The 25,394-nt window shown below is 40.6% G+C and overlaps 1 protein-coding gene across 1 annotated transcript; it reads right to left on the minus strand.

Moving 5' to 3' along the window:
• Positions 1-992: 992 nt before the first annotated feature.
• LOC306743084 (activated CDC42 kinase 1-like) lies at positions 993-25,394 on the minus strand (the record flags this gene model as incomplete). Its single annotated transcript, XM_079225565.1, has 17 exons — positions 993-3,083; positions 4,129-4,259; positions 7,368-7,463; positions 9,204-10,421; positions 10,569-11,002; positions 12,004-12,095; positions 12,406-12,600; positions 12,895-12,989; positions 13,489-13,635; positions 13,779-13,905; positions 14,310-14,429; positions 15,308-15,471; positions 16,776-16,928; positions 17,226-17,495; positions 21,025-21,095; positions 22,253-22,430; positions 25,332-25,394. The coding sequence occupies 17 exons, from the start codon at positions 25,392-25,394 to the stop codon at positions 3,077-3,079; spliced, it is 3,561 nt and encodes a 1,186-aa protein (XP_079081691.1). The 3' UTR covers positions 993-3,076.

Here is a 25,394-nt window from a genome sequence, read left to right on the forward strand (position 1 = left end):
CAGGTATTCAAATCTCACCAGTGTGAGATTTGGTTCAAACCAGTTTACTGGTGCCTCATTGGACGAGGCTCAAGGAAGCCCAGTGGGTCCCTGTGACACGGCCCTGACATCACTGAGAATATAAACATTAGCGCATACCTTCTCTCTGCACCGCCCAGTCCGACTCAATTTCGAGGACAGGAGGTGAAACAACGTTGGTGCCTTTAAAGACAAACTCCTAATAGTTCAGGAGAAATTCAGCCTACAAATCCGAAGAACGCACTAACCGCTGCGAAGCCACTCACCACTTTTAAAACAGCACTTAAAACTAATAAATTTAAAAACTGCTTTTAACCTGTGATGCTAGTTAACTATGTATACAACACTGTATGTTGAAGAAACTCTTGGCATTGTCTGATGAAAAAAGTAATCGTATATTATGTCGAAATAAGTTGTAAAAAAGTCATAGTACAGTATGTCGAAAAAAGTCAAATCATTATAGTCATTATAGTATGTAAATACCAATGTAACAGGGTCTTGGGGACCCCATTCAAAAAGCACTCAATTGCTGCCTATACAGTTTAACAGGTAAAATAGATCAGATTGGATCCATGCCAAACATTTACCTAATATAAAGTATCACACGGATGCGGCAGATAGACTTCCTCATTTTCATGTTACAAAATATGCAAATCAACTAGTTTTCTAAAACAATAGCCTCTTTTTTTCAGACGACATTAATAATATGGCTGATAATGTTTTGAGAAGAAATAAGTTAACACTTTGTTCCTGAACAAAGTATTGACCTGAAATGAGCACAATATGTCCCTTTTATGCATCTGACCATTGTTCGGAACATGTCTGATTAATTTACATTGAATCCAGCATGATATCCCCTCTAAGAATCACTAGTTCCTTTAAAGATAACTAAGGTGACAGAAAAAAGATTAATAAAAAAATGGGTAAAAAATAATGAAATCTTTTAATACAAAATACATATATAAATTCGGCAGCATGAACTTCTCAAACGTTTCTATCAACCCAGGAGGAGGAAAATAATGAAAAAGGCATTTAAAACAGATTCTGGGAAGCAAATACATACACATGAGGAAGAAATGGCAAGTTTGATTGAAGAAAAAAACTAAAAACAATATGAATGATTAAAAGTAGCAGACAGTTTCTGAAGAATCTGATATGGCAAACAAAGATGAAACAGAACTGAACTGAGTTTTCAAACATCTGAGTATAAACACCCCAACTGAAGAATGTTGCTTTGGGTTGATCATAACACCACAAGGTTCACTTCAGTCCTTTAACACACGACAGCAGCTTGGTATAAAGACAAACAACACGTCGTCCTTACGCACTGGTTAACAATCAACTTTACCACAACACATTAGGGAGAAAGATTGGCAAAACTGACTTGGGATCAGTGTTTAAGTACAACTTGATCCTGCTATGAGGAGGACAACTGAGTCACCAAACACTTTATTCTGAAAGTTTTTTTTCCTGTGCAATCAATGACGAGGATACTTTTTACACAACAGGATGGCACTGATGGATTTACAGACTGGGAGGTCACAGGTTCTACAGCAGCCTTATTGCACACAGGAGAAAGCTTTAACTGGGGGTTGTCATCCAAAATCAGTCCTGTACATCGTTTAGAAATATATTCCTAACACACTTTTGTTTATTCTTCAAAGCCTCTTAATTTGCGCAGGCAGGTAGCAGGCTTGTTGTGATTCCATGTTCGCTTTTTTCAGAGGCCATTTGGAGCTTTTGCCCAAACAGATTGTGCTGGGACCTTTCACATACGTTTTCATGGACATGTGGAGGGGCTGATTGTAGAAAAGCCAATGTCTTAATGGGGAAATAGTTGGGTACACGTTGGAAAAAAGGGTTCTTTTTTCTATAGCACCGAAGGATCACGTGTGTTGACCATGAAATGCCTGTAAAGTATTTGGTTGGTTGACATTTCGGCAAAGAAAAGTGAATTTTAGGAGCAAGCGATGCCTTTTATGTCCCTTCCTTTTCGTGGAGTCCTCACATACGAAGTGCATCCGTAATGAAACGGGAGAACACAGGCCCGGACGTTTTCATGTTCATTGTCTACTGTGACAGTACTCAGAAAATGTACTGTATTGTCATGCCCAGCAAAAGGTTCACACAGCGCTGACACGTCAGGACAGGATCTGTGCCTTGAGATGAATTTCACTGCGTTGCTTTTATTAGCTGCCAACATAGTATACAGAAAATACCCAGCTGGCAGGAGTTTTCAGCTGATACGCAGAAGTTATGCTTGGGCAAAGTGCAGAGGCAAGGAATAAAGAAATACTTTAGTAGGAAGAGTCTACTGGCTGCAAGGCCCTCTTGCTCTGAAGCCACACTAACTGAAATCATTCATAAAATGACTTGCCCAGTAACGAACATAACAGTCTTTTCTTGTCTCGTAGCATTGTGTTCAAAATATATTAAAATAATTTATCAATATTTTGTAAACAAACACATAAATGTCACTTTATACATTTTACATTGTAGAGGTCAAATCTGTATTCATACTATACAGTATTTTGATTAAATCGTAGGAAGTGCCACTGTGTATAATGTGCTATTCAACTAATTTTGCCTTCTTCAGATTCCCTTTCAAACTGGCGTTTTAAGGACATTATCAAAATAACAGTGCAATTACGGCAGTGAGGATACTAGTAAGTGGATACGTCACAGTATGGTAGCACCCACAATCTATGACACTGCAGAACCTGTTAGGATGACACATTTCAGGCTGATCAATTTAAATTTAACTTAAGTACAGTGTTATTTTTTGTCTCTGAACAACTTAGAAAAGGTGGTCAGTCACGTATCTAACAGACGAACATCCTTAGTCCATGTTAGGTATGAAGAGAGCCATAATAAAGTTCGGTATTTTGTGCTAGTTCAGTGAAAATGTGCTTGATTCTTCTATTGTTAAATAACAGTCTTCTGATTGGAGGAGCATCCAAAGCACATATGGGAAGGGTCAGGAGCCGATTCACCTATTCTGATGATATTTTTACTGATGATGAAGTTCCAATCAGAGCTCAGCAGCTTGAGATTTCTGTCACCGTCTGCAAATATAAAGATGCTTTAGATTAGATTTAGAAAATCCTGAGATGAAAAGCAAAATTCTCCTAGCACACCGTCATTGCATCATACCGCCGCCTGTCTCCCTGCTGTATAATGTCTGCTGTTAACTTTTTCAGTTAACTTGCAATACTTCTTACTTGGAGGAGGGAAAATCTGCAGCAGCTAAGACTAGTGATGGCGAGATGAAGCTTCCTGAAGCATTGAAGCTTTCCATCCAATTGGTTCGCTCATGGGCCGAAGCTTCACGGGGCTCGATTTGCTTTATTGCGCCACCAAGTGGACAATACATGTAAAACAGGCAGAGTGATCATAACGACACCATGGCTTTGGTGTGTGAAGCTTTAAATTGAATAAATTATGTTTGTGACGCCAATACATCAATTATTAACGTATTAATATTGTGTCTATCTTTATGATATAATAGCGGGGTCAAAATCAAAACTCGAAACAAATTGGGAGAGGGTTGTGATGTGACTGTGGGTCAGTGGTTAGAGTATCCGACTTTCAGTCAGAGGATCGGTGTATCGAGCCTCGGCTCCGCTAGTCCATGTTGATGTGTCCAATTTTTTTTAAGTAAAAATAAGAACTTTTTCACAGTGCTGGGCTTTTTGAGACTATTTCGCCTGCTTTATAAAATACCCTTTCACAGGCACAGATGAAGCTGCGTACAGAGAGGAAGGGGGAAATCCATTGAGTTTCACTGCCCCTTATATTTCAAATCGCACGGCAAACCCACGAACCATTTTCTGAATCAGTCACGTGGTACGGCCGGCTCGCGAGGCTTCGAACGTCACCACATAAGTCATCGACACAAGCATCGATACGCGTTTCACCAAAATCTACCTGATTACTCGACACACGCATCGAAGCCCCGACACGAAAGGACACATCACTAGCTAAGACCAGCTAGGAATCTGATTTTAATTATATGTTGATGATGCCATAATGTGTGTTCATAAATGACTGAATTACATTTTTCAAACATCTAAACATGTGCTCTATTAACAACGCTGCAGAATACGGTACCTCTGTCGGGTTGTGGATCCATAGTTATCCAACATCTGAGTGCTGGCCACCTCCAGGTTCCAGTCACACATCTCCAACAGCTTTAGACACTCTGGTCTGTTCCTCAGACCCAAACAGAACAACTGCTCCACCTACAAAGACAAAACAAGGATGAAGACAATTGTTCAGAAGCCAGAAGACAGGACGATGAGAGGGACGAGATAGGGCAATAAAGTTTTTCAATTCAATTCAGTTTATTTTATATAGCCCAACATCACAAATACAAATTTGCCTCGGAGGGTCACATGGTCATGTGACCCTGCTTTATTGCCCTATCTTCAGGAAAGAACTGCAGAATTCATCTTTTTATATTGCAGCACCAGTGAGCACATTGTAGAATTAATCAATAACTTAATACAAGCTCAGTGTCTTCTTCAAACACATTTCTGTATTTTCTAAACTTTGCCAACACTATTAAGGAGCACACAATTGTTCCCTTGTGCCCACTGCCATCCAAACACGGCTTCACTTCATCCACAGTTGCCCCGAGCACAGGCAGCTAAGAGGGGGCTGAACACTGCTGTAGACATATCAACGAGTCTGTATGCTTTTTTTATTTCAGTTTTTTTAAAACACATACATTAAATAATTAGTTCTCCTTAACCTAAAAAAAAATACACAAGCTTTTTTTAAACTTAATTTATTAGAAGTTAATAATTTTTCTTCTACATATTGAGAAAATAAATACTAAGTAACACAACTATACAGAGTTATATATATTGTATTTCATTAAAATGCCATAACAAGTCACAGAAAGAATGCAAGTTTATGGCCCTACCGCATTGGCATCACTTTTCAGAACCGGAAGTTGCCGTCTGCATACTAATAGCAAGTAGGGGGCGACTCATCTAGTCGTAAAAAGAATTCTATAAGAAAATGACTCCTTGATTTATTAAATGTTTTAATGTTTATGGTCTCATTACTAGTTTCAAGTCTTTTTCAATACAGAATTAAGTTTATTTTGTAAACTATTGTCTAACTTAAAGTGAAATAGACAAAGCAGGGTATGGTTTAGGGCGTAGCAACCTCGTGATTGACAGGTCGCTACCACAGCCTTGTCCGGTCTGGGAATTGTCCGTGTTTTCATCTTACAACTTTAAAAGTTAAAGTAAAAATGTCATAAGAAAATAAAAAAAGTATATGTAAAGAATGTCATACCCTATTAAGTTATAAAAAGTCATAAAAGTCACATCAAATGTAATTAAAGACACAAAACAAGTAATAATTTAGTCCTATGAAGACAAAAGACATGCATTTGAAGATTATGATTTTGAGATACGAACTTCCAATTAACGTTAGCTAGGTAACTTCTTTAGTGTTAGCTTGTTAGATTGACACTACATACATTTGGTGCTATGACAAAAATGGTGTTTTAGCGACCGAGCCAGCTGAAAAGGCTTTGTGTGTTTTCAAACTGGCTATAGCCACTCTTACTCTGGATTGTCCACTGATTAACACACAAACACCCTGAACCAATCACTGCCCTGGATATACAGGGACACGCCCATCTCATTATCATATAACCAAGAGGATAATGGGAAGAAGTTAAAGATGTTGAATGATAATCATTAAATGTGTGCAAAGACCAAGATAATAAGGAAAATGATATAAGCTAGTAAAAGATAAATAGCAGAGTATAATAAATTAAGCTTTAATTTTTCACTATTTTATGAAATTATTGAAGGTTAAAGTACACATTTTTACATATAACCTAAACTATTTTGTCAGTTTCAGGGCAACATATGGACTAAAAACTCTGTATTATTGTGATCACTATCGAATCAATGTATGAACAACAGATAATAGGAAACTTAAGAGGCATTAACCTCTAGCATTCCTGTCAAATTTGACGCCTATCCAGGTATACCCAAAGTAAATTGGAAGCTGTACTTGAACTATTTGGAGTAAATGCATGGTCTTGGTCTCTTTTGAAAGGTAACAATCTGAAGCTTTTTTCCCTCAATCCTTTAAGTGCTGCTGACACTGAGTTATATAAGTTTGTACAGATTAAAGTATAAGGCTTTTATTTCCGCCTGAACATTTCTTTGCAAATAAATGCCTGTAGATGACTATACATGGGACTTATGGACTGGAAAACACAATGGAACCATAGCATGAAGCCTTTTCTAGTCTAAGTAAAAAGCAGATAACAATATCACAGAAAATGAATATTTTACACATGTTTTTCTAATGAAATGTCTAGGCGTTTTTCCATTTTGAGACTGAAAATATTCATGATATATATACTATATACCTATTAAAAAGGCTTATAGTCTTGCAAACTTATAGAGGTACTATTCATATTTACAACCAGTATTGCTGACGCAGAGAAAATGAAGTATAAATGCATTTTCATGCTAATTCAATGCCAAACTGAGGCTCTGTGAGCAGCTGTCTCTTCTCATCAAACTGAAGGCTGTTGGGATTACCTGCCCCCCCTCTCCCTGGTATTCGTTTTTTAGGCAATTTCATTGGCTGTACGAAACGCCTATCATCTGAGCTGTACGACGTGACAGGCTTGATCCAAGTAAGGAGACAGAGATTGACTCTGTTCTTCAATGTAGCTTCTGGTTGGGTAATGTAGCCTGTCAGTCAGGACATGACGCTCCCATTGGTTCAAGTGACGTTTCATTGTAAAGGTTGGATTTCGGCGGTCATCTTGATACCGAGTTTAGTATGTGCTGTCATGCAAACTTTTCTTCTAAAAACAAAGATATGTTCTTTCATATCTTCCAGCTGATATGAAATGATGCAACACCAGTTGGTGGATATTTATGGATGTAATCACGTGTTTTGGACTAAATCTTTTATGGGATTTTTTTTTATTGGACCTTTACGACATAACAACGCCGTTGTTGTTGGCATGTTATGGATTTATGGATCAATATGAGGCGTCATCGGTGAGTTGCCTGGATTTTGCTATCGTTTGTTTGTTTGTTGTTGTCGGACAAAAGTCTCATTTGTAGCTGCTGTGGTGGTCTGATCTGAAGACGGATTGCATAGCTGTAATCACAAGAATCGTAGGTTTCCAGAAACATGTGGCACTCGTACCTAACTCGTATCGAACTATAAATAGAGGCACAGTGAACAATAGAATGTACAGTAAAGGATGCCCGCGGGATGGCAGCAGATTAAATACACCTGAAAAATACATCTGAAAAGGTTAAGCTTTTTCATAGTGTACAAATAAATGCTCTCACCTTTAGATAATGCACAGCTTTCTGGACATTCCAGTTGTGGTTCTGGAGGGCGGCTTGGCACTCCTCTATTGTGACACCGTGAACTGCCTCCTGCACCTGAGTCACACAAGATGCACAGCCTGAGTATCTGTATCATCCAACAACACTTACACTCTCTCTATCACTTGCTAAATCTCAACACTACCATCAACATTTACCTCAGCAGCACCTAAAAACACGACTGGGTCCTTTTTTGAGATGAAATCAGCTGTAACAATTATGTAAAACACTTCCAAAACTGACAATCAAGTTATATTGTTCTACAAGATTTGATAAGCCTTTTCGAGCAGTCACCCATTCCGTCACAAAACAAATCATGTTCTACTAATTGTGTTTGTGCAAATTCACCTTAAGACAACACTGACAGTGTTACTGCGTGATGAGACTTTCTAGCAGCATAGTCCATTATTTGGACAGTATTGATTGATACCTATGATAATAAATATACCACCACATCATTCCTGACTACTTCTACCACCACTATTTAAACTATAGTAGTGAGAAAATACATAGTGCATTTCTACTTATTGCATTGCACTCCTCTGCAGCATAGTTTGTATATATGACCTCAGATTTCTACAGCACCTTGTGTGCGGCCACAGATCTTAGTATCCACTACAAAATGCATAGGACCTGATCGATATACAGCCTCTGGTGTTTCACAGGGATTCTGCCTCCAGTTCAATGAGGTTCAACTGGTGTCAGAATCAATCGGCCAACAAAACCGATAAAATTCTTAAATCAATTCACAGCAAACGTTAATATGGCTTTTGTTTCAAGAGAACATTGGCTTTAAAAAAAAAAAGATTGGGATTTTTGATGGGAATGTAAGAAGTGTTTGAATGCTTCCACGTCTTGTACTGAAAGGCTATTCAAATGAAACTTCCTGTTTTAGTTCGTCCGATTCATTGGCTTTCATAAATTCAGCTCCAGTTTGAAATTGTTGTGCCGTTACACATCAGTCATAATTTGGTTCTGAAGAGTATTTTAATTTGAATAGGGAGGTATCTGTTCAATTATGACATATGTATGCAGTTTAAAGCATTTAAACTGCATACATAGCACATATAGTGATATGCTAACTTTTTCGCTCAGTATCTAACAAAAAGGGAACCGGAGGGCCTCGGCAGCCAAGTGGTTACAGTGCATGCCATATAACCGCAATGTCCCAGGTTTGATTCCTACCTTCAGACCTTTGTTGCATGTCACATCCCTCACTCTCTCTCATTCTCATTTCTACACTGTCCACTGTCAAATGAAAGGGAAAAATGCCCCAAAAATGTCCTGAACAAAAAGGGAACAATTTGCACACACAAACACCCAATTATCCCTCCAGGCTATGGCTTGAGTGGACAACCAATACAAATGACAAATATATGTAAGTTAATATTTAAGAGGAGTCAAGCAAGCTATCTATCAAATATGCACTGCACTTATTGCATTATATTAGAATCCTGCTTGAATTTCTTGAACATTGCACAGATATTTAAGCGATAAGGGAGCCGTTCTCTCTCATACTAGTGACAAGAAACTGATGGCTATCTAGTTTAAAAACTGTGCTTATTATCCAATTCTAATTTACAAAAAAGCAATCAAAATGGCATTAAGGATGACAAAAGGTCAACTATATACTGCATCTAAACAATCCATCATCACAGAGAAAGCGAGCATGCTTAGGACTTTAATGACTTAAGCGATAAATATTACCTTTCAGCACATGATTATAAATCGTAAAATTATACATGAAGTGTTTCGAATGAAGGTTACAAAAGGCAATCCAAATAACTCTGACCTTACCATTTTGACCCTGTCAGCTGAGTTCCCGCCGCCGTCTGTCCTGATGCAGGAAGCAGTGACCGCCGCAGCTGTCAGCCCGTCTGAACAGACGCGAGGTAGACTAACTGATGTCTTCATCCCTGACCGTGGCCCACCCAGACTGCTGTTATTGTTGGAGGAGAAATTAGCCTTCAGCTCGCCTGGCTGGACAAGCCCCTGTCCCTGGGCGTGTCCCTGGAGTATCTGGCTGCTGACCACCATGGGTCTGACCATGGCGGTGTTCGCTTGCCGTCCATGCCTTTCCTCCACACTGCTGGCTGGCTGGCTATCTGCCTCCCTGAAGAAGCGGTCGTAGCGGTCGAGGTATGGGGGCCTCTCTGGTAGAAGGTAATAGTGGGTGTTACTGACTTTACGTCCATCACGGACGATGGGAAGGATACATGGGCCTTTGCTGGCGGAGTCCTTCCCCTGTGCCTGGGCCTGGATCACTTTGGGTGCAGCATATTTAGGATCTGAGGCAAAGCTGTGCGTGGTAGGCATGAGTTTACCTGGAGAGGTGGAGAGGTAGGAGCCGTAGGTGTTTGTAGAGGGACAGGAGGTAAGGGGAGCCTGCATGGCGATGGGGCTGACAGTGTAGAGTCTCTGCTGGGGGGAGCCCACTACCAAGCCCATGGGGCTGGGAGTCCTGGAGCCTGGCTGGGACAAAGGGTCTCTGGGAGGGATCTGAGGCGGTTGTTCCTGGTTTGGGCCTGAAACTTCTTCTGTGATGTCTGCTGGTGTCGGTGACAGGGAGAGATCCCGTGACCAGCGAGCAGATGTGTAGTCGCCCCTCTTTATAGGGCGAGGCGGTATGGGGACACGTGGGGGGATCTGGGGTTTGTCCTCATTGGAGGGGAAGACACTCTGCTGGTGTCCGTCCTCGGTCTGTTGTGAGATCTGGGGATACGAGATCTGGGATGGCGAGCTTGACCGTGCAGCACTTCCAGTCGGTACATTTAGCCTCTTCATGCATTCTTGCTGGAGTTCTTGGAAGATCTCTGCTGACTGGGAGAAGGAGGTTGACAGGACTTGGCTCTGCTTGCTGGGGAGAAAGAGGTTGTCTTCCAGACCTGATCTGTCTGGACCCCTGGAAACAACATCACCCTCAACCGTAGGTCTCGAGAAGAGAACCTCATCTGGATTATGGACATCACTCTCCTCCTCTTCATGCTGCTGCTCTGAGCTGTTGATAGAGCTTACCTTTGTAGAGAAAGAAGATTTACAACATTGATATTTTCTACTATGGATAAGTGACATGGGATGTTTATCTCAGAACAGGAGATAAACATCACATGTCCATGAAATGTTGGCGCAATGTGAAATGTGCTGTGTCACCTCCTACCGTACCTCCATATCGTCTTCGTCTTGGGCAACATCGTCATAGGCCGGAGGTGGGGGTAATGGCCGGGCATCCCAGTCTACTACTGGTGTAGGGTGAAGGGGACGGGGTAACGATCTACACGGACTCTGAGGCGGGGTCCGGTCCATGATGTTCTCGGCTTCCAAAGCTAGCTTTGCCAGTGAAGGAATCTGAATTTTAACCACAGAGGAAGGTGATGGAGTGGGCGGGGGGAACTCCTCCCCAAAGTCAATGAGGGACACTTCGCTGTTGGAGTTGTGGCTTGAGTCTGAAGTCCAACCACTCCCCTGTTTGGAAGCAGAGACCCCCGCAACAGGTTTAAGTTTTAAGCCTTTGACAGAACTCGTTTTCCGAAGTGATAATCTCTTTAGTCCTGCCGAAGTCAGATCCTCATCATCATTTACTGGATCATAGCAAGGCTCTGGAGACACAAACACACAATACACTTATAACTTTACTGAAAAACATTTAGAGTGATGAAACTGAAGCAAAGCTCTTTTAGATCACATCACACCCCAGAAATACAAGACACACTTCAAGTTCTCCAGGTTTGAAGTTAGTCCTATTGTGCACAGAAAGGACACTGCACACCTGTTAGAGGGGACACGTGGATGGAAAGATGGAGAACGATGATACGAAGAAAGGAAATAAAAGTAGATGACGGAATCACTGCAAAGACAGGCAAAGAACAAAACGTATGGAATGTACCTTTGAGGAGTGGAGCTAGGAGGGAACAGAGAGGGCAGGAACAATGGGTGAGGAGCTGCTGAGAGAAACCAGACTTACTCTTGATTAACACTGCTGGTTGAGGAGGGCGAGGAGGAGGCTCCTCTGGAAGAATAAAAGCAAATACCGCCATAGCAAAGGAGACACAGAGGTGGAAAAAAAAGACAGCAGCAAAGATAAAACGATTAGGGGAAAAGGCAGGAGGAAAATGTAAGTTTACATATGAATGTTTTGCTGACAAGTGTTAAGAAATATTAAAAGCAAGCTGTTTGGTGGCCATATTTCCAAAGCAAAATATGCCATTATCCTAAAATTCTCACCCACAATCCATCAGATTCAAAATCTAAATGTGGAATCTGACCATTTTATCAATTGACAGGCGTGTTAATGTAGCCATTAGCGGTAGGAAACAATTAAATATAAGGTATTAATAGTTGTTAATGCTTTCGGTTTGTTTACACCAGGTATGTTTACAGAGGTGATTATGGTCAGTTGTGAAAACAGAAGTGTTGTAATGTTTACATATACAACCAAATTGAGCCAAATGCTAAACGGGTCTGGATCAGTGGTGCCAAATAGAGTTTGAACCCAGAGATACGGAATAGTCTTATGGGAGTGTCTATCCTTGGTATTTGTCGATCAAAACAGCCATCATTATGGCATGGTCTCAGTCTTTATTGGAGCTCTTTAACTCACTTCTAGCTCGTCCTGGTAGCCGTGTGAGCCGAGCACCACTGAGGTCAACACTAAGGACATCAGGAGGATCCATGGGATTACCGAGGTACAAACTGGAGGGAAGAGAGCACCAGACTTAATTACAGCAGATGTCAATATAGTGAATCTCCCTAACCTTGGTGTTATAATGTTGTTATAAGTTGGACATTTGCAGTATTGTGCTACTGCCATCTATTGGTGAGAGTTTATTATTCCAACGCAGCAAAAACTATTTTGACATTTTACCACCAACTTCCCACATGGGGCATAATTATGATACATATTTAGAAAGTAATTAAGAGACATGTCAACCATGTAAAAACTTTCTAGGTACATTCGGGTAGTAAAGTCACATAAAGTGAATAAAGAGAAGTTGGTCCTTACTCGTCAATCCGGTCAGGGAAGCCCCAGCAGCGATGAGGGTTGCTGTCTCCGTGTCCTGTGTGGATGAAGCTGTTTTTGAGCGGCCGGCTGATGTCATGAGCTGACAAACCTGCGACTGATGTCACCACATTTCTGGGGAAAGGTCCGACCTTAAGGGTTCGCTTGTTTTGACCTCTCCACCAGTAGTTTTCTGCCCTAAAAGACACAAACATGGAGAGGGCATTACCAAAAAAGCTATATTTCTACTACACATGTTAATATTTACAATGTAGCAATTCTATCGTAGTAGATATTCAATGTATGTTTATTATAAAGCATTGATGAACTCAGCAACTTTACAATACTTTTAGGCTGTTATTTTGTGAAAAGACAGCATTTAAATTGTTCCCTTTAAAGACTATTTATCAGTATTAAGGTTGGCCGGTAAATCTGGAAGGTAAAAGTTACAGATTTGGTAGAAGGCATCGTGTCCATGTAATTAACACTCACCTCCCCTCTATTATGGTGATGACATCATTGACCTGGATCTGGAGTTTGTCAGGCTCATCAAAGTCCTGCAGAGCAGACATGTCTGTGGGCATGTTCTGAAAAACACCCACATATAAAGACACAAAAAACACACATGAAACACCAAAGTTAACAGCAAACATGTATGAATGGACCATATCTTACGACAACAACAGTGCAATGGGTATTAAATTAAGTATAAGATAAAGTGCTCAGACAAACAGATAACGTTAATGTAAGTGTATGTTAAAGGGACATGTGTGTTTAAGTTAAAGTGTATGTTAAGTGACATGAGTGTTTAAATATGACGTGTGCAGGGGAGTGCCTGGTAAGAAGAAGCTGGTTGTTGTATCCTTACAGCTGAGGGTATGTTTCAGTTTCTTCTTTGCAGTAACTCCACTAGGTGGAGATGAAAATCCATTTATGTGATGAGGATTGCTGGGGGAACACTGGCCCTTCTGTGCCGCAGATGTGAAGATTACAATGAAGTGTCTTTTGCTTAGTGGCTAAAAAAAACAACCTTATATTTAACACCCTGCATGTATAACGTGACTATCCAAATGGCAGCTCTCCTACCTCAAGCAAGAACTCACGCAGGGCAACAAAGGTGGGTCTGTCATCTGGTTTCTGAGCCCAACACTGCAGCACTACATGATAGATTTCCTGTGGACAGTCTTCAGGCTTTGGGAGTCGTTCACCTTCTTTATCAACCTTGTGCAGGATCTATTTTTTTTTTTGACAAAGTAGAAAACATTTTAAAGAGTTGCAGAATACATCGGTGTAAATGTGACAACATGTGACTAGTTTTCTGGGTCTGCCTGTGCTACTTTAGCTTTAAGATGTGTTTCAATATTTGTTTTGTTTACCTGGCTCCCATTGAGGCCCAGCCAAGGCTCCTGGCCATGTGTGAACATCTCCCAGAGAGTGACTCCAAACATCCACGTGTCAGTGGCATGAGAGAATGTTCTGGTCTTCAAACTCTCTGGGGCGCACCTGAAGCAGGACGGACAAAAACTTTAATGTAAACTGTATATGTCCAAAGATAATCCTCACTTTGTACATGTACACTTTGATCATTTAGTTTTTCAAGGCAGCTTCTCTAACTTTAAAAGCATTTAAAAATAAAAATGAGTGTGTTTGGAAACATTAAAATCATACATGGAACTGAATAAAAACAGTAAAAAGAAAGATTATTAATAACTCAGAATTTGACAAATAATTAAAACAAAATCTCTCATAACAATCATCTGCACGGCAGGAACACAGCTGTGACTGATTAGAGTTCTTTGTGAAAACCTTCTGCAGTAAAATACATCATATTCCCACCATAACCACTAAAACCACTCATATCCATGCCTACAGCTGTGGTTCTTGAGCTGCACTCTCAGTCCACCCACCATGCAAAGGGGACCTTTCGATGCTCCTGCATGACGTAGTGCTCATGGTTGTTGGGCAGCGCCCTCATCAGGCCAAAGTCTCCAATCTTCACTCTGTGAGCTGAGGCTAGCAGAATGTTCCTGAAGATAGAGGGTCAAATATTTAAAAAAAAAATTAACATGCTCACAAAGCCCCCCAATACAGTAGCATCAACCAAGATGAGGAAATCTATAAATATTTTATTGTGGAAATACGTTTCTTTTCCAAGGATTTTATGATGTTTGACCACTTGTTGAGAGGAGAAAGACTCATCAAACTGAACTTGACCTGACACATGACCTTTAAAATCCCATTATGGTTTTGGCAAATGGTAGTAGGAAATTAACAAAACAGATATATTTAATGGTTGATCCTGAGCAACGTTCAGAATGTGATTCAGTCATATAAAATGTAGTCCATGTGCAAGACAGTTATAGTGCACAACATGTGAGTAGGGTTCTGAATGCAGTCCTAAATCTCAGGACGTACTGAAGGTTTTAATGGAAGGTGTTGAATATATTTGAGATGTATTATTGATAAAATGTAACTGTCTGGTAAGTTATAACTGAATTAAAAAAAGTCTAAAACCACAGCTTGAGAAATCCTCTTTGTGATTGGCACACTGTAAAAGCCATGTGTAGTCATTACCATTTTATAACAGCCTGTGAAAATGACTCATTTCTACCAGCTATTAAGATTTTTCTCAAGCATCTACAGAGTGTCAACAGTAAGGTGAGGTGACTATTTGGGCAAGCCCAAGAACTTAGAACACCCATTACAGTCAGCCAACCAGTGACTCATTCATACTTGTGGGCCAAGTCTCCCTGTAATGGCCTGTACATTTCTGGGTGGAGAATGAATATAAATACTTCAACATACCAGTAAAAAAATACGCCTAAGCCTCTTTAAAAAATAGATTTTTAGCTTTTTATAGTTGCTCAAACTTACAAAAACTTTTAAAAAGTGGTTGGTCCCTTACCTGGCTGCCAGGTCCCTGTGGATGAACCTCCTCTGCTCCAGATAGGCCATGCCACAAGCCACCTGTACAGCGTACTGACACAGAGTGTGGATCAACACTGGGCCCTGTGGACGAACACATCGCAATCGCTCCAGCAGAGAACCCAGAGGAGCCAGCTCGGTCACCTTCACAAACAGAGAGAGAAGGACACAGAGAGTGGGTGAAAAGAGGAAAGGAGGAGTAAAAAGCAAAAGGAACGAGGAATAGATGGGGTTGAAGAGATGCAAAAATGGATTTGCAGATGAAAGGAGGGAGTGAGAATAGGAGGAAGAAAAATGTCAAATAATGTAGTGACAAAAATGTTGTGAGTTGTGTTGTGAGTGATGTACTCAAAAGCTATTTGGCAGATTAAATATATAGAATTTAATAGTAGGATGAAAACAACAAGGCTTAAAAATCAGTCCTCATTTTAGTCCTCCATCCACTTGCTCCCCTCCCTTCCCGTCTCCTTTCTTTCCTCCATCACTTTCTCCGGTCATGACTAAGGCCTGAAGATGCTTGACCTGATACACGCATCATACAAATAAATGTTCCCAATTTCATTTGATTGAAAGTCCTTAATTTCACAAAAGGTTTTAAGTAACTAAAATACTAAAGTGTCACCACTTTAACACTTTAACGCACTATTTGTCTGTCACCTTCTATCGTCACACATTACATACCTCTGGAACCAATACAATATATTACAATATCCATTATTCATTTTTAATGTATTATTATTATGATCATATTATTTTCCTCGCTTTTAAAAAAAAATATTATTTTGATTGTCCATTGGGGGCCTCCAAAACAACTGGAAAACTGTCTCCCTTTCAGAGAGTCTGGGGCAGCCCAGTATGAGGAGGCGTGAAAGTCTGGGGCAGACCCAAGGCAATGACACTCAAGAATAAATGATGAGAAAACTGAATACTTTATTTACCATTGCTAATTGTTATTAGTGATAGCCATGCTAATAATTATAGTAATGTATTTATTCTCTCCTCCTCCTCTTCCTTCTCTCCTTGGATGTACCTGCACATACCTCTGTTCACAGCTATTCACATACAGAAGGAATATATGACACATATACAACACACTGTCATACACGCACACACATACTTACAAAACCTCCAAAAACAAACAAAAAAACACAAAATCTATACCATATTGAAATCATAACATCTATTTCATACGTCTAATGTCATTGTCTGTATATTTAGTGTTGCACCTTTGTCTGCATAATTTGTCACCTGTTTGTTTAATACACAGTTAAAAAGATGCTTGACCCGATTTAAAGCTGTAATGTCAAGAACCAGTCTAAGAGAGCCTGAGAGGGATATTTGTGTTAAGTGTATATGGGTACAAGTCAGACTACAGGTTTATGTGCGATTGTGTTTATCTATCTGTGTATATTCCTCTCTGTGCATGTGCGTTTCTGTGTGTCCACTACCATCTTCATTGGGTGTGTGAGCACCACACCGTAGAGGCGAATGAGGTTCTGGTGGTCCAGGGAGTGCATGGTGTTGACCTCACAGATGAAGTCCTCCAAAGCTTCAGGCTGGTTGAGCACATCTGTCTTCAGACACTTCACAGCTACATTCAGCTGGAAACAAGGTTTTAGTTTAAATATAATCTTACTAGTCAGCCTTTTTTTCCCCACACTTCCCATGCTCATTTTATAGCAGAACCTTTACTAATAAAATGTACACAAAAAGTACCCAGATTTATGGATTTGCTTTGACTTCCTTCCCACATCAGCACAAAATGCAAACAAGCATTATAGAAAATAACTGGAGTTGAATGACCATGCCACAGTTCTATCTCTTCCAAATAACTTCAACATAAAGGAGTTAAATCATGTTAAGATAACTAAATAAGTTTAAAGCACGGGTCTCCTCACCACCTTCCCTCCAGGCGTCAGCCACTCTCCTCTCTTCACTACACCAAAAGTGCCGTCCCCCAGCTTCTCAAACAGCGTCAGATCCTTCTCTGGGATGAGGCAGGTCAGTGCCTGCTGCTGCACATCAAGATGAGCACCGCCACTGGGCTGTGTGGCCAGGACTCCCTCCCCCAAGCCCAGTGGAGGTGTGGGAGACAGCTTACGAAAGGAGGAGGCCGGCTGGCCCTGCTGGGGGAAGTCTCCTCCATCTGGGCGCTTACCACTAAACACCTACAGAAGAAGAGAAAGAACAAATAAAAAAGTGTTTCAGCAGGATCAGATTTGTGAAAGGGTCCAATAATGAACAAGACAAAGAGAGAGACAAGCATCAGTGGTGGGATATGGTCAAGACAAGTGGACATTGATTGTAGGCCTTAATGTATTTTCATATTTAAAAAATAAAATTGTATTACTTAATACTACACCTTTTTGTATTTTCAGATGCATTTTCTAGAAGTGACAGACACTAAGTATAATGACAATAACAAATAAATGAATTGAACTGCTTATAAATAATAATATAACATCATGGGATGGGCTAACTCTCTACAACTGCCAGAGGAGTCGAAATGTCTCTCACAAAAGAGCCACCTTTTTATCTTCCATCCAATGAGCCACTTTGCTGGAGCTTGAGCTTGTGGATGGAGATGGAGGAAAGATACCAGACACTCATTTCACTTATAAACTCTATTTCCCACTCGTTTCCATCTCTGTCAGCCTCGAGTAAAACTATTTTTTTCCACTTTATCTCTCCCTGGTCTCCTCTCCCACTCACAGGACTGACTCACTCACCCGCTACTGTAGGCCTGCGGAAACACTGGATGTAAGTATCATGCATTATCAGGCAGTGATGATGGTTTGCGTTTAAACATTCTCTTGTTCACTTTGCATTTCGCTTTTTACTATCACGCTGATTACAGCACTTTTTTTGCACTGTAGAAAGATTTTTGTTTTATTTTTGTAATGTTTATGAACAGAGGTGGGTCACACACATACAGATATTGAAAATAAATATAATTTTATATTGTACACTGTTGTCTGATTTTTAAAAGCACTTTCAAAATAAAAAGGGAGCTTAGTTTTATATGACTACTTGTATTAATTGATGAAAAAGTAGCTGTGAGCAGTAACAGAGAAAATGTAATAATATCTTGAGAATTGTTGTGCATTCAAATTGTAGACAGGTTAATTGTAACTGAATAGAATCATGAGGCCAGTGAGGAGTCACACTTCTAGCTAATATGCTGTCACTAAGCAACTATGTATGTAAGCAAATGCGCATGTACCGAAACCAGCACGCATACACACACACACACACACACACACACACACACACACACACACACACACACACACACACACACACACACACTTTATCATTATAGAAAAGAGACATGTCCTGCCTCTTGGCTTAAGTGCTGACAACACAGCAGGGATGACTTAGCGGTTAGGAAGCACTTATTAAGAAGCACTATTAGATTAAGTGACCTGAATGTACTTGTTTGTGTGAGTTTATTTTCCCCCCAAATTTGAACCCATACAATGTGTGTGCTGTGCAGAGCCATTATGGGAAACCTTTGGTTAGGGGCCCTAACTAAGACAAAAATAGGAATGCACAGAAACTAGTACTGCTGTCATACCCAGAGGAAAAGAATGAAATAATTTCTACAACAGTAATATCAAACCCTAATTAGCATGTAACAAATCACATAAGCACGTCCGTCTCAAAGGTAGAGCAGCTCATTATTGACTGATAACCAAAAGGTCAGTACTCAGAAATGGTATCATCGGTGAAAACGAGGTGTCAATGAATCCCCAGTGCCAAACATATTTGACTGGCCAGATATAAACAGTAGCAAGCCGTATGTGGTTTCACATTCACACTGGACCAGACATGACATAATGCTGCAAGCCTTTTTAAAACACCACATATATGTGGTCACTGTGTGATGAGTGGGTTTCAAATAGGAGGCTCAACATTCAAAAGATTCTGAGCATGGCAACATGACACACAAGCACGCACACATGCACACACTCACATGCACACACTCTCTCACACACACACACACACACACACACACACACACACACACACACTCACACACTCACTCACACACGACGCTGAGGAAGCAGATTACTTTAGCTGAGGATGGTGCCAGAGGCGGAAACAGACAGGTGTAATTATAGAAAGCAAGCACCATGTTCTCTGGGCACCGCAGCTTCCACTGAGAACAGCAAACACACACACCATCCACACACACACACACACACACACACACACACACACACACACACACACACACACACACACACACACATAAAGAGTACTGACAACAACTGCCCAGTATTCCTTCACACTTTGCCTTGTGTGAATGTGCGCAGTAGGTGTATCATATATTGTATTAGCTTGTGTATAAGGTATCTTTAGGTATAGAAAGGACATTTAAATGTTTTCCATTTGACTGGTACAAAAGAAAATGGCGATTGTTGTAAGTTGTTGTGTTAACACAAGTCAGTGAGACCCACTGGCCACCTGCAACCAGTTCGGCTCATTTTCTGCAACCAGAAGCATGGTGGAATTCGCAAGCTACCAAACTAGTGGACAGTTGGCTAGCTAGCAAGTTCGCTATGAAACTCAGTCTATATATAAAGCATTAAGTTGTTAATTGTACTCATTTACTCTACTCTGGTTTGTCCCTGATTTGAATAGGAATGTTTGTTTTACAATTTTTTCATGTTATCCTTTATTGTTAATCCTTTATTTAAAGGGAGTGCAATCATACGTCATACGTGGTTCTGTCTCTTTAGGGGACACACTTTAAGCTTCATGAGACAAAGTTTCTGTGAATGCTGCACGCTCTGAATCTGTGTCACCAACTCTTGTGAATTAACTCCTGTGTGTCTGTATGTGGACATGCTCATCCTCATGAGAAGGGTCAGGTCGTCTTGTCTCTGTGAGGATTTTCCCTATAGATGTGCATGCATTCCATCTGTGTCAGAACTAATTGAGGAATTTCTGAGACCTACTCCGTAATCACCATAGAACTTCACACATATAAAAGTTTGGTGTCGCAGTAATAGAATAAATTGACTAAATGGGTCAAGTAAAGCCAGAAACCTTTGTCACACGCACACATAAGCAACAAGTGACCAGTCGTTCAACCAAGCCGCTTAGTAATCAGAGTTTGACCTACTGTAACTATTCAAACTGTTGAATTGTATTAGTTACGGTTGAATACACCACAATGCGTCAGTGTGAGCATTTGAGAAGTGACTTGGTTAAAAAGACTGAAAAACAGCTCTGCCATTCACACTCTACTACCACCACCAGTAAAGTCCTTTGTTATTAGAAATACGAACAGTAAGTCCTAATTCAACGCGACAGAAGCATTGAGTCCCGTATACAGCAGACTGGCATCAAACTGACAGATGGTAAATGCTGCATTTTTGTAATTATGTTAAGTAAGCATATTGAATTGCCTTTGAGTATGAAATGTGCTTTACAAATAAACTTACCTTGCCTCTGTTAAAATACTGGTCTTCACATAAAAACGCAAATTTGTCATGGTGTTGTTGATGTGATCATATCATCTGTACAGGGGTCTGTGACAGTAAACATTTTCTATCATGTATTGTTCATGAGAATGTGAATGTGCCCACATTGTGACAGACAGATGCCAACATGCGCCATAATGTCGAGCACACCATGTACCATAATAAATGAGTCTATGTGTGTGCTGTGCCTGTCTATGTTTGTCACCTTGCTCATCCAGGATTTACGCTTGCACATGGCTTTCCTCCTTTTCACAGCCTCCCACAGTCGTCTCTGTCCTTTATAAAAAGAATAAAAGAAATGCAGTGATGGTCAGTGGTAAACACAAAAGGATGAAGACTGCAGCTTCTTCTTCTTTTCCTATGAGTCTTCTTGCATCAGGAAAACCCAGAGGAACCATTCAGAGTCAAGTAAAAGAAGGTATACTATACTACTCTCTTAATTGGAAAACAACTCAGAGCAGGACAAAATAAATGATAGACTAAACACCATGAAATGGACAAAAAGGAAAAACACAAGAAGGGTGGGAGGGGAGAGATGGTGGATACACACATACTATATGTTAGAAGAGATTGGAGATAAAGCAAGCGCAAGACCGAAGAAGGTTGAGGGTTTAGCCAACAGTGAGATGAGTAGAGAAAAAAAGATGTAATGAATAAACGAGCAGCAGAAGTAGGTGTAATTAGTTTTAAGCTACTTGATACCCGAGAACCCTGAGGGCCTCAGTAACGGGATTCAGAACTTTACTGCTGCCATCCTCTTCACACACACTTCACAAACAAAAGACTTGGCACGTAAGTGTTTCTTCTTATTGGGCCTAATTACCAGTTGTGAATTTAAAATTATATTAGGGTAGTGAGTAATGGAGGATTTGCTCACGCTATGCTGAGGGGGAGCCAAATAAGACACAGCCATTACTGCAGACAGGTACTGCAAGTCCTTTCTTCCCGCTGCTGTCAGGCTGCACAATGCGCTGAGGTCCCAGCAGGCCACGAACACTTTGAACACTTCTGAACTTGGACACTTCTGAACACTTTAATTCATTCACCTGGTGCAATATCTAATACATGCAATACGTTTAAGTACTTTTATACACTTTTTATTTTATTTTGTATTCAGTCTGTATATTTAATATTTTTCTTCACTGTTTTTATTTTGTTTTTATTACTGTTTTACTGTATATTTATATTACTTGATTTTTATTTTGATCTTTTATTTACTTGTGAGCAATGCTGCTGTAGTCCTGTAATTTCCCCACTGCGGGACTAATAAAGGATTATTTTATCTTATCCTATTGTATGTGATATTGTCTTAAACAAGACTATTTTCAGGATCCCAGCAAAACTGAACTAGGCCTTTGGGAAAACTAAACACAAATTTACACATACTGTGAAAACAACAAAACACACACACAAGCAAACACACAGTTTCTCACCAGGCCGACCCATGCCGATCTTCTCCAGGTCTTCGTTCTTGACGTAGTCGAAGTGTGACAGCCGTGTGACGTTGAGGTCGTCTCGGATCCGCAGGAAGTACTGCTGCAACTGCACCTCCATCAGCAGCTCCAGCAGCCATTCTGTACCTTCCTCACACTGCATGCTACTGCCCAGTTTCTGCAAAACACACACAAAGAATATAGGGAACTGAGTTCAATATTCATTCAACAGTTTTCTCCATGCTTGTTCTGAAAGCTACAAAATACAACCAGATAGAAAGTCACTGAGCAACAATCAAACCATTCTTTTCTATAAAAAAAGGAGAGGAACTGAGCTCAAATCTATTGTGTGATCCCCAGTAATTGTTTACAACACATCGAAATACTTGCTTAGGCGCTTGACTTGCTTGGACATGGATATAGCATTAGCTGCTCGTCAGGACTCATTTTACATCGAGAGTATCAAATAGCCATTGATTTCAGATCATGTGTTATTGTAGTGTTAATAAACCACTGTCAGCAAGATGTAGATCTGAGGGTGCGGGTGGAGGTTTGGAGAGTAATGAGTTCTTGTAGGTAGGGAGGTGCATGTCCATTTATGCATTTATGGGTGAGTAGGACTTTGTAGTCAATCCGGAATGAGACAGGGAGCCAGTGTAGTGAGTGCAGAATGGGTGTTATGTGGTCATATTTCCAGACTCTCTTCAGGATCCTGGCAGCGCTGTTTTGCACATCAGTCATATGAAGAGAAATGGGAGGCTCCTAAACAATCTGACCACAATCTGACCACAATATATATATATACACACACACACTGTACAATGCTTCTCCAGAAGACAATCAGACCATCAATCTTGAATGAAAAAACACAACACCACAGTTCAAAACATCATCAATCACTGTCTACTTAAAGTGACATGCTGAAACTAGCACAACACAAAGCTAAAATGAATCTTAAATCCTGTTTCGCTTCTTCATAGGTCTATACATTAAAATTATGGAAATAAATAGAGAGTAAAGGCATGAAGAACTTTGAAGACAAATCTGCAGAGATTGACAGGGAGACCTTTCTGGTGCATGCGCTGGGTCGCAGGGGCCACTCCACTGAGTCGTAATTAGACTCTGTGAATGAGGAACTTCCTGTACTCGCTGAGCCAAGGTTACAAGGTCTAGAGGAAAGTGTCAGAGGTCACAGCTTCCCTTCTGTCATCTATACTTGTTAATGGGTTTGGACACTTCCGAACACTTAATGAATGTGGCCAGAGGAGCTAAAGAATGTGTTCTTTTCCTCACACAAGTACATACCTACATTGGGCCATACAAGTTGCCATGATGTGACCATCCCCCAAACCACTGAAAAGATTTATTTACTCGTGTCTTTTCAATGGAAAGTGAGTGGTCCTGTATTTTCCATGAATTTTTGATGCAAGGTCTGACTGAGACCAATCTACTGGGAGGGCTCAATCCCCAATGGTTATGCCAGATGTCTGTATCCTGACACAAATGCATTGCAATGCACATAAAAGTGGGTCAGCTGATATCTCGTTAGCAATGTCCTAACATGCAGCTTTGGGTCTTTGTGTCAGCAGGAAGCTCTGTCCACAAAACGGTCTGTGATGTTCGCTTGAGGATAAATCCTCTGATTTATGTAAAGCAGGTACAACAAGTCTGTTATTAACTTAACCCAATGTATTATTATAACCTGCCAGATCCACTTTATAGAGATACAGGCTACACTGGATGCCTGCAGTGCCTGTGGCTTTAGGATTAAGTGCAGCTGCAGTCATTTGAATCCGTCTCTCTCGCATCATGCCTGACCCCTACCCTGAGAAAGACGATACGGCGGTTTGTTTGGCTGGTCCACTGCGCTGCTAAGCTTTACCAAATGCTCTTCTACCATGTAGCATGTTTATTTGATCTACTGATCACGTTGTTAAGAGTTTAAAACAAAGATTTTCCCTGACAACATTTAAACAAACAAACATGTTTCATTGGTATCCACAGAAGAAACACATTTGTATAAAGCACAACATATTCATGCATGGGGCATATACCATGAACTATTACCTGCTTTATCCTCCACAATGCAGCCCCGAGTCTGATCGACCCTGACAGTCTACATCCAAGTGTTATTTCACCGGACGCTGCCAAAGACGTAAGTCAGCTTCCTCTTGGGCCTCTTTCCATGACAGTGTCATATTTGAGGCATGAGGGGTCAAAATCAAGATGCTTAAGCCCTCATATCATATTTCTCTGTCAACTTGCTAACCAATTTACAAAAACCATTAAGCAGGATATTACATTTTACACTTTTTGGAGACAGGTGCGGGACAGAAATCACATTCACTTATAGAGGTGGTAAAATGGGTTGTGTCTAATCTGACAAAGGTCATATGTTGTCACCAAATCACACTGTCCAGTAACATTTTGGGAGGAAGAAAAATGTGAGCTGGACTGGTCTTCTTTCCTTTGTTGTCATATGTACAACATTTTGAAGTGCTTATCTTCTCCTTTAATGGGATGAAGAGGAAGATGCACATTGAGGAGAGTAATGCTATGTTTTATTAATTACAACCAGAGCCAGTATTAGGGCTCTAAAAAGCATAATTTTGCCACTTCCCTAACTTTCCATTTTTGTTTTAAAAAGGAAAGCCCATTTCGTTTCCAGTTTCAAATGAAAAGTAAAAAGAAATAGACAGAAACAACAAGTATGAACCAGAGAGGGGAGAGAAGGATGTCGGAATTCAGATGTAGAGAAACAACATGATGTCCCTTCAGAGAAATGCCTCTGGCCTGAACTCATTCCTCATGGTAGTGCGGAAATGCACGCACACACACACACACACACACACACACACATCTCCTGGCCAAAGCCATGTCCTGTATCAGATCTGCTCTGCTCTAACATCCTGCTGCAATAACAACAACTCTCCCAGAGGACAGCCTCAGTCCAGCTGGAGAGAGCGCACACACACACACACACACACACACACACACACACACACACACACACACACACACACACACACACACACACCCACACACTCACTCACTCACTCTCACTCACTCACTCACTCACTCGATATGCGTGAAAGTGTGCCAGGAAGGAGAACGACTTTTTCAGCTTGTCAATGCGCCGCAT

This window comes from Taurulus bubalis, assembly GCF_910589615.1.
Source record: "Taurulus bubalis genome assembly, chromosome: 1".
Classification (NCBI taxonomy): Eukaryota; Metazoa; Chordata; class Actinopteri; order Perciformes; family Cottidae; genus Taurulus; species Taurulus bubalis.